The 11,994-nt window shown below is 57.5% G+C and overlaps 1 protein-coding gene across 3 annotated transcripts in view; it reads right to left on the bottom strand.

Annotated features, from left to right (window-relative positions):
* Positions 1 to 11,983, bottom strand: part of Plxna3 (plexin A3) — an 18,332-nt gene extending 6,349 nt beyond the window's left edge. For 2 of the 3 annotated variants that reach the window (XM_015506995.2, XM_048796726.1), the window contains exons 1-26: positions 11,845 to 11,983; positions 9,431 to 10,053; positions 8,492 to 9,031; positions 7,628 to 7,810; positions 6,095 to 6,223; positions 5,924 to 6,024; positions 5,499 to 5,622; positions 5,260 to 5,416; positions 5,073 to 5,172; positions 4,689 to 4,803; positions 4,346 to 4,546; positions 4,028 to 4,124; positions 3,699 to 3,889; positions 3,469 to 3,614; positions 3,279 to 3,399; positions 3,021 to 3,157; positions 2,762 to 2,932; positions 2,392 to 2,485; positions 2,070 to 2,309; positions 1,839 to 1,982; positions 1,526 to 1,760; positions 1,298 to 1,440; positions 963 to 1,219; positions 755 to 821; positions 514 to 660; positions 262 to 421 (exon numbers count right to left, since the gene is read on the bottom strand). In XM_015506995.2, the coding sequence (XP_015362481.2) occupies positions 262 to 421; positions 514 to 660; positions 755 to 821; positions 963 to 1,219; positions 1,298 to 1,440; positions 1,526 to 1,760; positions 1,839 to 1,982; positions 2,070 to 2,309; positions 2,392 to 2,485; positions 2,762 to 2,932; positions 3,021 to 3,157; positions 3,279 to 3,399; positions 3,469 to 3,614; positions 3,699 to 3,889; positions 4,028 to 4,124; positions 4,346 to 4,546; positions 4,689 to 4,803; positions 5,073 to 5,172; positions 5,260 to 5,416; positions 5,499 to 5,622; positions 5,924 to 6,024; positions 6,095 to 6,223; positions 7,628 to 7,810; positions 8,492 to 9,031; positions 9,431 to 10,027 (4,597 nt within the window). In that variant the 5' untranslated portion in view covers positions 10,028 to 10,053; positions 11,845 to 11,983. The remainder of the gene's footprint in view (positions 1 to 261; positions 422 to 513; positions 661 to 754; positions 822 to 962; positions 1,220 to 1,297; positions 1,441 to 1,525; positions 1,761 to 1,838; positions 1,983 to 2,069; positions 2,310 to 2,391; positions 2,486 to 2,761; positions 2,933 to 3,020; positions 3,158 to 3,278; positions 3,400 to 3,468; positions 3,615 to 3,698; positions 3,890 to 4,027; positions 4,125 to 4,345; positions 4,547 to 4,688; positions 4,804 to 5,072; positions 5,173 to 5,259; positions 5,417 to 5,498; positions 5,623 to 5,923; positions 6,025 to 6,094; positions 6,224 to 7,627; positions 7,811 to 8,491; positions 9,032 to 9,430; positions 10,054 to 11,844) is intronic. The other variant, XM_048796725.1, reaches the window with a different exon arrangement.
* Between the last annotated feature and the right edge of the window lie 11 nt (positions 11,984 to 11,994).

Raw genomic sequence — 11,994 nt, 5'->3', positions numbered from 1 at the left:
TTTTTTTTTTTTTTTTTTTCTTTTTTTAAATATTTACTTATTTATTTATTTTAGTTTTAGGCGGACACAACATCTTTGTTTGTATGTGGTGCTGAGGATCGAACCCAGGCCGCACGCATGCCAGGCGAGCGCGCTACCACTTGAGCCACATCCCCAGCCCTCTGGGTCTATTTCTTTCAGGGAACCAAACCCAAATGGGGAGCATAACAGCCCCCTTGGCATGTATAGGTGGGGGCCAGGAGGAGGGAGAGGGGGCCTCACCCAGATCCATATCCTCAGCTTTGGGGCGCTGGGAGTAGGGGATGCCCTTGTACACAGTGTCCAGCAGCTTGTCTTTGGCCTGAGTTATGCTGTCACAGTTGAGAACCTTCACTGGGACCTGGGTGCTGCCCTCACTCTCTGGGCACACACAGTGCAGTGTCTAAGGGTAAAGGGCACCAGAGGAGCATCAGTCTGGGGCAAGGCCTCTCCCCGTCCCCACATCTCGTGCCCACCTGTCCCTGTGCTCCTCACCAGTGTCTTGTAGTCAATCTGTTGTCGGATGAGCTTGTCCTCACTCAGAGAATAGCGTGCCTCGCCCGTTATGGCATCAATGGGACCCTTCTCCATCTGCTGCTTGATGGCACAGTAGAGCAGGAAGAGTGGCTCCCCAGCGCACTCCTGCAGTTGGAGTCAGGTGCACAGCTTGCTGCCTGCCTAACAGCCAGGTGTCCCCCAACAGTCCTTCCCCTGCTGCCCAGCCCACCAAGCACACCTTCAGAAACTTATGCAGCAGAAATGTGAACCAGTTGGTAAGCATCTTCTCAGCCACTGACTCTGTCCTAGGGTAGGAGAAGAGTGCTCAGGCCCTGGCCTCGTAAGGCCAGGGCCCTGACAAAGAGCAGGGCCAAGTGTGTAACCTAGACACGAATGGGGCTAGCCAGGGGTGAGCTGGGGGAAGGGCCAGGCAGGATAGTACAGACCTGCGCAGCAGCAGCTTTGGGTGGTTCTTGCTCTCAAGGTTTTTCTCTATGAGGTCTGCCAGCAGTTGCTTCAGCAGCCCAGTGGCATAGTCCAGCCGGCTCTGCAGGGCCACCATGGTGAGTGAGGCCACAGTGCCACGGTCACGCATGGAAAAGCTGCTCTGGGCCTCCAGCGTGTGGATGAAGGTGAGTACGAAGGCACGGTTGTACAGCAGCTGCCCAAAGAGGCGCAGAGCCTTCTCGACATTTGGGGGGGTCTGTGCAGAACAGGGAGTCTCAGAGAGTAGGAGTGGCCCTGGGGGAAACAAGGCATGGGCAGGCTAGGGGTGGCTCACATCCAACTCCTTAAGCACTGGGTGGGCCTCAATGCCTGGGAAGAGCACGCGCACTGCATAGGTCCGATAGTCCAGGAAAGGGATTTGCACCCCATCCATGTGATTTGTTAGCTCATTGATGTCTGTCTGTAGTTCTGCGAAAGCTGGAGAAAGGTGTGAGTGAGCTGAGTAGGTAAAGGGTGGGCCCCCAACTCCCACAGCCCGCATCACACTCCCTGCCTCAGGCACCTTCCTTGCACTCCAGGGCCACACGGGACTCCAGGTTGTCCATCTGCAGCTGGAGCCGCTTAAGTGTGCGGTCTGCATCCTGAGTCTTGCGCTTGTAGGCGACCAGCACAGCAGTGATGGCCAGAAGCAGGAGCCCACCCCCCACTGCCAGCCCCACCATGGCTGGCAGGGTCAGTGCCCGCTCAGCTGTGATGTGCAGGGTACCCAGCCAGAACTCCAGGCCACCCACCAGCACCTGTGGGGACAGGTCCAGGGTGAGCCTACCCCCCCTCCCCTCCAGGCTGCCCGGGTGACCTCCCCATCTCCCACCAACCATGACAGGCTGCCGGCCTGTCTGACTGGGTGAGTCACACAGGAGTTGTGTGTCTGAGACGGTGAGTGCACAAGGCTGGCCTCCGATAAGCACTGTATAGTTGAGGCGGGAACTGCCAGCTGCTGCCGGGATCAGGTTCTTGCCCTGGAGGTGGAGGACTCAGTCAGTCCAGGGTTCTCCAGGTCCCTACTTGTTCCTTTCCCTCCCCAGCCCTCCCTGCCCCACCAGCACCTTTAGCACAACATGGGAGCCAGGTTTGACATCCAGGACGCCAGAGGGCCCAAGCGGCTCAAAGCTGGGGTCAGGATAGTAGGTGAAGGAGGAGCGATTGAGAGAGCGGGCTGTCTGCACGTGGTCCAGCAGGAAGCCAAACTCATCAGGGTGCTCGCCTTGGGCCCTGGGCTGAGGCTGTCCAAGGAAGATGCCGGGGGCCTTACACAGCATGGCAGTATCGTTGATCACCCGGCATGTCTGTAGGAACATGGGTGGGCAGCCTGGTGCATGAAGCTATGAGCAATATAGGCACAGCAGGGCAAAGGCAACTGTTACTCACATTGGTAGTCTCAATGCCACGGTACTTGGCCCGGACCCGGGGCTCCTGGACGGTCAGCAGGTGGGTCCCACTCACAGTGATGGCAGTGCTTCCACTGGGACAGGGATAAGGGACCTCAGGGTTCCTCCCCACCCAGCCCTGGAGAGTTATCAAGGCTGCCATGAGAGCCCAGGGCCTCCCTGACCCTGGATCACCCAGCAGATGCCAGGTACTGTGTCCTCAGTACAACTCTGCCCCCTCCACCAGGGGAGGCTCAGGCTCAAAAGGACACATCACTTGATGGCCAAGGCCCCACTTACCAGGTGAGGCTCTAGGGAAGAAGCTCAGGGATCTAACCCAGTCTCTGACCCCATCCTCCCCAGACTCTTACTTAATGATGCTCCAGGTAGGCTCAAGACGAGTGACGGTAGGGTCCTGAGTGTAGGTATAGATGACTCCAGGGCTAGAGATGTTGGCTCGGTCAATGGCAAGGGTGATGGGGGCCTGGCTGGGGCCCAGGGTGGAGACAGGTGAGATACATACGATGGCCTCAGCATCTCTTCTACATGAGCAAGCAGGGTGCTTGAGGCAGGTGACTGGGGACCTTCAGATGCCCTGCCCCCACAATTCCCCTCCAATGCTCAGCCCACCTCACAAACTGGCACTCGCCATCTCTCACGGTTACTGTGACCCTGCTGCCGGCATCCAGAGAGCTGCCAGAGATGGTGAGTCGCGTGCCCCCTGAAGCTGGGCCCCGAGTAGGACTTACACGGTCAAATGTCGGGGTCTGGGGAAGAAGCAGCCCTGAGGGGAGGGAGGAGCCAGCCCAGTGCAGGGGCTGTTCTGCATCCCCCTTGGATGGGGAAGGGAAAGAGCTGGGAAGGGGAAGGGGATAACGGGCCACACACCACAAAACTGTAGAGCTGCTCGGACTGTGTCCGGAAGTCGGCAGAACAGTCGCCTACACAGAGCTCAGCAGGCCCTGGCTGCGGGCTGGGCACCAGTGACTCCTCCATCTCACAAACGATCCTAGAGGTTAGGGAAGGTCAGGGCCAGCCATGGCAGACAGGGGCAGGGTACCCACATGGTCACACTCACCTCTCAGCACTGACGTACTCAGTGGGGATGGAGTTGCAACGCACACCAGCCACTCGCAGGACCACCTCCCTGGAGGCAAGGCCCAGGTTCTCACCCACGATGGTGACCCGGGTGCCTCCCTCCTTGGGCCCCATGAGCGGGTAGATCTGCAGTGTGGTATAGGAGGGGAGGGTCAGCAGACTCCTCACAGGTGCCCAGCAGGAGGTATACGACTGATGGAGGAGGCTGACCTGGATGATGCGTGGGTGGCTACACCGGGTCCCCTTCTGGCTTGGGTGCATCCAGTTGGTCTTGGGGGCTGGGCAATGGGCCCGCAGCTGGCACCTGTTTTCTGTGATGCACCAGCCACAGTTGAAGCGGGGGTCAGCCTTGAGGCAGAGGCCGCAGTTGGGCCGCTGAGCCCAGCACTTGTACAGGAGGGCTGTGAACACAGGGGGTACTGCTGACACAGTAGCAATGGCAGAGAAGCAGGGAGCACTAGAGCCCGCAGAACTGCGCCCCGGAGTGCCAACCCTACCCTGGAGGCAGGCAGGCTCTTCAGTCCCATGTCACCCCTCACCTCGGAAGCTGGGAGGCTTGTCAATAGGGAAATCTCCATCCCAGACAACAGAGAAGTCCAGCTCAGTGTCACCATACTCGTCACCATCATAAGAGTACTGGGGAAATCAGACCCATGTGACTCCAGATGACATAAGCAGACCGTCCTCCAAAACTCTTGCCAACTCTCCCTCTCCTCAACTCAGGAACCCCAGCAGGAAACTCAGTAGTTTCCCTGCCAGGGCCACCCGAGGCTTGCAAACCAGCAAGCTGGCCATAGACAGGAACCACCCCTGTCTTCAGCTTGCACTTGGGAGTGGAGGCCCTAGTAGGGTCTTACCGAGGCATTCTGACACTGCACACTGCTGCTATTGAAGCGCACGGCTGGCACTCGCTGCTGCCGCCCCTGTACCCGGACCACACACTCATAGTTCTTCTGGCCTGACTGGGGCTGTGGCAGGTTTTTAGCCCGCAGGGTGAGAGGCTGCATGACACCCACGGGGATCAGGAGGTCCCCACGAGGCAAGATCTCAGGGCAGCCCTGGGGAGAAAGCACCTGTCAGTGGCACCCTGGGCCTCTACTCTTCTCCAGGCCCAAAGAAACTAAAGAGATCAAATGCAGAAAAGCCAGAGGCCACCTGAGAAGCCCAGCCCCTTCACAGAACACATGGCACCCGCCTCACCTCAGGGCTGTGGACCCTGCCCTCCTGGAAGGAGCACTCGTGGGGGTGGCTGGTACACACATGGCGGTACTTACACCAATGGCAGGGATAGGGGCTGCCAACACAGGACATGCACCTGGGGGCAAGGACTAGCTTCAGAAATAGGAGAGAAGGCCATGCCACCCTGCACTGCCTTCTCACAGGACACACTGGGAAATAAAGGAAGAACATAGCCAGGCACCAAAGGCCCATACCTCACATCAGCCGCAAAGAAACATGGGGACAGGGATCAAGAAGGCTTGACAGCTGTAGTCCCTGAGGCCCCCAGAAACAGACCCCTGAAGTTCTTGCCTATTCCAGAGTCCCCTTTAGTCCCCAGGGATAGATGCTAGTCCAGGTACTCACGATTGGAGGACACTGCAGTTGTAGAAGACAAAATCAGCCCCAGCAAACCTCACACCAGTCTCCTTGGAGAGCAGCTGCAGCTGCACAGTGCGGGTGGCCCCTGCAGCAAACCCAGGGGCAACCATCAACTAACAGGGACAACTAGCCACCCCACCCACCCCATTCCAAGCAGCCCCAACCCACTGACCGTGCCCCCTGGTAAGAGCCTGGAGCTCCTGGAGGGAGGGTGAGGGGCAGCGCAGCTCCCCGGAGGGCAACAGGACAGCCTCGCTCTCTGTCACCTCCTCAAAGGCACAGCTCACACCCGCACTGAGGTCTGGCACGTTGCGCATGGCTACAGTCAGCTGGGGGAGGCAGAGGGCTCAGAGCAGGGTGCAGCCTCCCTGTTCAGCACACATGGGTTCAAGCACCCTCCATGCCACTCACCTGCACCCCAGGTGATGTCACTGACACGTTGTTGGGCCTGACTCGCACCTGTACACACCTGCTCAGCTCCTCTGCAAAGCCATGTGGGGCAGAGGCACCGGGACAAGCCCCTTCACGGCAGCACCTGCATGGGGACAGGCCAGAACTGGTCCCACCACTGCCCCAAGAGGGCCTTGGTGGGGATGCAGTAAGAAAGTGGGGGAACAGGAAGACTGGCCAGGTCACAGTGCCAGGCAACATCGTGCCTCAGCCTTGTCCCCTGGGATCCAAAGGACGTCACTCAGGGTGGAGGTTGCACTCATTAGCTGGAAAAACTGGAGGAGGGAGGGCAGGGAAGCTGCTGGGCACAAATAGGGAGAAGCCTCCCCCCAGAGGACAGCCCCAGCAAACCCACTGCCCTGCCACCCTGCACCTGCTGCCCTCACCTGTGCTGTAGCACACACCAACCGCAGTGTGGGTCCCCTGAGCCCAAGCAGGCTGCACAGCTCAGGTACTGCTCACATGTCTCCACTGGAAGCTGGCTCACCTGAGGACAGCCATATCAGCACCCAGCCTACCCCTACCCCCCCACCCACCACCACCCACCGTGGGCCCACCTGCTTCTCACTCAGGAGGTAGATGTGCCGGTAATCAGGGCTAAAGAGGAGGTCTCGGAGAATGGGGCTGCCATCCACCACAGGGACTGTCTCATATAGGTAGGCATCCTGGGAGCCATCAACCCGTACCTGAGCCACAAGAACAAGGCACAGGAATGACAGGCCAGCCGGATGCCGCTGCAGTCCCCTGTATCCAGGGCACGCTCTTCTTGAGCCAGGACTTTCTATGTTGTGGCTGAGCTGAAGCCATAGCCTGCTACCACTCAGTGCCTGGCCTGTATGCCTATGGCTCCCAAAGCCACAACCGTAGGACAGGGAAAGCAGGGTAGAAACTGCTCCCAGAGTCAGCCAGAAAATGCTCCCAGGAGACAGAAAGGTCTGGTGGATGGGGGAGTAGGGATGATAGCCAAATGGTATGACATTTTTTAGGGTGATGGAAATGTCCTGGAATGAGACAGTGGTGAAAGCTGCACAACTCTGCAAATATGCTAAAAACCACGGAATTGTATGCTTTAAAGGAGTACATTATATGGCTTGTGAATTATATAGTTCAATAAAGTCATTACAGCAGGGTGTGGTGGTGCACCCTGCAATCCCAGTGACTCAGGAGGCTAAGGCCAGAGAATTGTAAATTGAAGGCCAGCCTGGGCAATACAGAGACCCCATCTCAAAATAATAAATAACAAGGGCTGGGGATGCCAGGCATGGTGGTGCACACCTGTAATACCAGTGATTCAGGAGGCTGAGACAGGAGGATCGCAAGTTTGAGGTCAACCTCAGCAACTTAGCAAGATCCTCAACAACTTAGTGAGACCCTGTCTCAAAATAAAAAATAAAAGGACTGGGGGTGTGGCTCAGTGGTAAAGCACCCCTGGTTCAATCCCCAGTACCAGATATATATATATATATATATATATATATATACATATATATAAATAAATAGAGAGAGAGAGAGAGAGACAGAGAGAGAGAGAGAGAGAGAGGGAGAAGGGAGCTGGGGATGTAGCTCAGTGATAGAGCACCCCTATTCCCAGTACTGCCAAAGAAAAATAAAAAGGGCAGGGGGGGGGGGTCCAGCAGTTAAGCTGTCCCAGTGTCCATGAGGAAAATAATGTGGGATGGGAATGGGAACCTAGAAAAACCCTTTCCAGGAAGGCAATGTCTCAGGTAAGAACAAAAGGATGAGGCAGTGTTAAACAGGGAAAGAGCAGGAGGACTGCAGGGCAAAGGGCTGCAAAAACGACAACTTAGCCTCAGCCCTGCTCTCCTGGCAGGGAGAGGGAGGCCCCACAATACATGTGATCTCTGTCCTCAGAGCCACAGGAAGCAAGCAATTCAGACCAGAGTGGGTGCTGGCACTAGTGAGGATGGGTGGTTGAGGGATCACCAAAAGAGCAGGGCTAGGCTCCTGGGGCTGGTCACTGTGGTCTATCCAAGGTCTTCCAGGGCTCAACTGTGCATCCCACCCATACCTCTTGTCCCAGAGCTGAGATACTTCCCCCATCCCCACATGCCAAGGGTTCCAGGGCCCACCTTCTTCAGACTGCCGCTGCGTGTGCCAATGAAGACCACAGAGTGCTGGTGGTAGGTGTAGGCAGCCACACTGGCCATACCATCAGTGCTGTCAGCCAGCAGGGGCAGCCCCTCAATCACATTCAGGCCGCCCAATGGCTGGTTCAACACCAACCCACAAAAGTTTCCATTGATCTGCATGGGCTGGTAAAACAGGAGGGGTGCATGAAAGTCCAACCTGGACAGAGGGCATCAGATCTCATGTCCTGCCAGGACACAGGATCTGGAAGTCAATGCTGTCCAGCCAGGTCCCCATAGGAAACTGGAGACTAAGGAGGGAGAACATGGAGGGGAGAAGCCTGGGCCTGCAACAGAGGGACAGGCAGCTGGTCATGGTAGTACACAACTATAATCTCAGCAACTTGGGTGGCTAAGGGAAGAAGATTATAAGTTTGAGGCTAGCCTCAGGAACTCAGCAAGATGCTGTCTGAAAATAAAATGGACTGGGGATGTAGCTCAGTGGTAGAGGACTCATGGGTTCAATCCCTAATACCTCAGACAGAAAAAGACAGGGTCAGATTGGGAGACTCTTACTGACTTGAGAAGGAGCAAGGGTGAACAAACTAGGAATGGATGGAGGGGCAGGAAGAAAAAGGTGATAGTCTATGAGCAGATGACACCCAGCAAAAGAATGGCAGTAAGAAGGAGTGCAGAAAGAAGAGAGAGGGAAGGGGTCTACAGAAAGAAGAAATGGGTGTCAGGAATGAGGTGGCACTCCCAGGGCCATGCCAAGCCTAAAACTGGATATCCAGCCCAAGAAGTGGGCAGGCCAGCAGAGTTGCCAAGCCCAGCCTGGGAACACTGTGGGGTGGGCAAGGAGCTCACGGTGTTGATGCAGGGCAGCTCCTTGTTCAGCAGCCAGGGCAGGGCCAATGTGCCCTCCCCACGATAGCAGGACTGGATGCGGCGCCTGATGTGGGCATTGATGTTGCTGAGGGTAAAGAGGCAGAGGATGGTCTGCCGAGGTGGGCTGGCCCTGTTCTTCTGGCCCTGAGAGAAGATGGTGAAGAGGACATCCTCGTCAGCTGGCACACCCAGGGCCTGGGCCAGCAGCAAGCCAGGTTTGGCCAGGTGGGCACTCTGCACCAAACGGTACTCCACACCACGCCAGGAACAACCAATGGGGAATTCCACATATGAGTAGAACTCCGAGTCCCCTGCACACATGCGCACAATCTTGGACGTGAAGAATTTCTCGCCTGCTGTGTCCAGCAGAGTCTGCTGGGTGTCTAGCTGCAGTGTCAAGAAGTACACGAAGGAGGCACTAACAAAGCCATATATGTAGTAGATGTCAAAGGCAGGGTACAAGGACAGTGTGTCTGAGGGGATCTTGATCTGAGAGGAGACAAACTCATCCTGGTACACCTGGGGAACAGGCAAAGTACAAGCATAAGATGAAGCCTAGGCCCCACTACCCACCCCACCTACACCTTCCAGCCCCACTCCAACAACACCACCCACCAGGGGCTTCCATCATGATCCCCCACCTGCCCTGCGTGGACAATCACAGGAACCCAGGGCAGAAAGACCACAGAGGAAAGGATAACTAGTTCCCCCATAGACGGGGTCCCCACGGTAGGCTCAGGCTGTCCTCCCTTCGTCAACAGCTTGTCTGCATCTCTGTGACAGTGAGTGGATAAAAATTCCCCTCCTAGACTAAGGGCTCTCTCAAGAACCAGGACTGAGTAAAGGAAAGAGGGGATAGGGACTGGGGTCATAAGAAGCAGGTGAGGAAGACTGAGTGGACAGGCACAGTTCACCTACCAGACTGAACATATCAGCACTGTCCTCGTCGCCAATGAGCTTGCGGGAGCTCAAGGTAGGAAAGTACTCTGACTTGCCATCCACAGCAGTGCCTACAAATAGCTTGCTAGGCCCCTGGCCCTGCTCCACAATGACACCAGCCATGGAGTCAGGTTCCTGGGCCCCTGACAGGTAGTGCTCTTTGCGGTGATGAGGCTCACCCAGCTTGAAGAGGTCATCCAGGCGAAGGAACTGGCAGATGCCCTGCCAGATGCTGCCACAGGCCACTAGGCGACGGGCTGCATAGTCTATGAGCAGCAACTTATTCACGTTGTCCACGGGCACCAGGCGGTGGGCACACACTCGCATGCTGGGGGGTGGGTAGCAGCGAGCATTGTCCTCAACAGGCCCAGTGACGTGGGCCCGCAATTCAGTCAGGTTGGGGGCCAGCTTGAAGACCCGGTTCACTGCACCCACAAAAACCTCCCCAGTCACTCGGTGAACAGCCAGGTGGGTGAGTGTGGTGTCTGTCACCACAAAGGCACGGAAGGGCCTGCTGCTACCCAGACCTTCCTCCATGGTGAGGAAGAGCAGCAGCAGGAGGCAAACAGTGGGCATGGCCAGCAGCTGTGCCGGGTATAGGCCTGAGGAGAGATGGCAAATGGGAGTCAGAGGCCCACGCTGCCTGCCTTCCTCCTGGCCTGCCTGGCCCAGGGCCACAGGGGACCAGAGCTGCTCACCCACCACCATGCCAGAATCCCAGATGGTGACCACGGCTGGGAAAGAGGAGAGGCCTCAAGCAGGGCACATGAGTGAGCAGCATCACAGGCAGGCTTGGGGGCAATCAATCATTCCCCACCCCCTACCCCACTCCCACTCTGGAAAGGAGCCAGGAGGCCTTGCCTCAGCTGGGCCACACCCAAGGGGGCAGCACAGTCAGATGCTTGGGAAGACAGGGTGGAAGGCCCTCCTGGAACTGAGACCACATCCCAGAGCTGACAGCAGCCAGCCCCACGGGAAGGCAACTGTGCGGAAGCCCCAGGCCCCAGATAACCCACGCCTGAGCTGGGAAAAGGGAAACACAAGGAGAGAACAATCACAAGCCTGGGGAAAGGGGAGGGATGCTACCGCAGAATGGCATTGCTACCAGGAGCCTCTGGGTAATCAACACCTGAGGCTGGCTTCAGAGCTACCACATCCCCTGCTCCTGGTCCCAGCTGCCTCCTTCACCCACCCCAGGGCCTCAGCTGGCTGTCCAGAAGCCTGTTGTCTGGCCTCCTCGCTGCAACACAAAGCAAGTCTCATTTGTCCCCATAGCCACAAACCGAGACAGACATTAAGTCAAGCTTTGCTCAGGCACAGCCAGACTGATGCCCAGGCAGCCCTGCATGGCTCTCCCTGCAGATCCAGAGTTTAGCTGGGAAAGGAGAGGTACAGGGGGCTCAAACCCACCCTTGACAGTCCTAGGAGACTTTTAGTTGGGAAGCAACATCCCCAAATGCAGTTGAGGCCTTGGAGAGATGGGGCAGGGGCCATAGGGCCAGTGCCAGGACTGGCACTTCGCCCCCAGGCCACACCCAGCCAGCCCCAGTCTGAAAAGACAGCAAGGCAGTGTAGTGGTTGCCAGTGGGGCAGAGTGCAGTGCTTCTCTCCCAGGACCCAATCCCCAAGGGAAACAGAGGGTACCCAGCATGTAGGGTGCAGGAAGCCAAACCAAGGAGGCACCAAAGAGAGAAAGGGAAAACTGCATTTGCTACAACAAGGAGCAGGCCCAGCTTGAAATCGCAAAGTTTCAGATCCCATTGATCATCTCTCTGGGGTTCTTTTGTCAGGTTTGCATCCTGGACCCCTAATGCAACAGCCTGAGAAGAATGGAAGGCAAAGAAGAGAGACCGCATCCTGCCCCCACCTCCTATACACCTTGCAGGAAGACAAGTCTAGGAACAGGCCTCAGACAGGTGGGGAAGTAGTCCTAGAGAGGCAGGATTTGTAGCCCAAGACCCCGCCCCAGCCCCCATCTGTAAGGTGGCAACCTTGGGCATCACAGGTACCCAGCCCCTCAGCTGTAGCCCTGCCAGCTGAGAGCCAGATGATGGGGACAGCCACACGCAGAGACGTGGGTCCAGCGCCCTGTCCCCAGTGCCCCACAACCGTGTTATCCCAGCTAGCCCAGCCCTCTCCAGGAGCACCCCTCAGGAGACCCTCGAAGACCTCAGTCGGTGGAGGTGCCGCAGCAATGTTCTCAAGGGCCGCCACTCGGCTACAAAGACTCTATCAGGCAAGGGGGTTGGGTTCAGGTTGGCCGTCCCTACCCGCTCCAAAGGCAGGGGCAGTGCCTGACCCCCGAAAGGCCGAGCATGACCCCCAGGCTGCCCGAATCCCTGGCCACCGAGAAAACTGTCCCTGCACGGGCGACGGGGATGGCGACCACCTACCTATCCCTCCGCCGTCGCTGGCTCCGGGCTGGCCGCCCGGCCAGCCACGTGGACGCGCCCCGTTTGCCACAGCAGCCCGTCCGCGCGCCCCCGCTGCCTCCTCCCGTGCCCCGAGCTCACCGCCGCCGCCGCCCACACACTGGGCCCGCC

This window comes from Marmota marmota, unplaced genomic scaffold (assembly GCF_001458135.2).
Source record: "Marmota marmota marmota unplaced genomic scaffold, marMar, whole genome shotgun sequence".
NCBI classification, from domain to species: Eukaryota; Metazoa; Chordata; class Mammalia; order Rodentia; family Sciuridae; genus Marmota; species Marmota marmota.
Note: the sequence above shows the minus strand (reverse complement) of the source record. Positions and strands in the feature narration are given on the sequence as shown.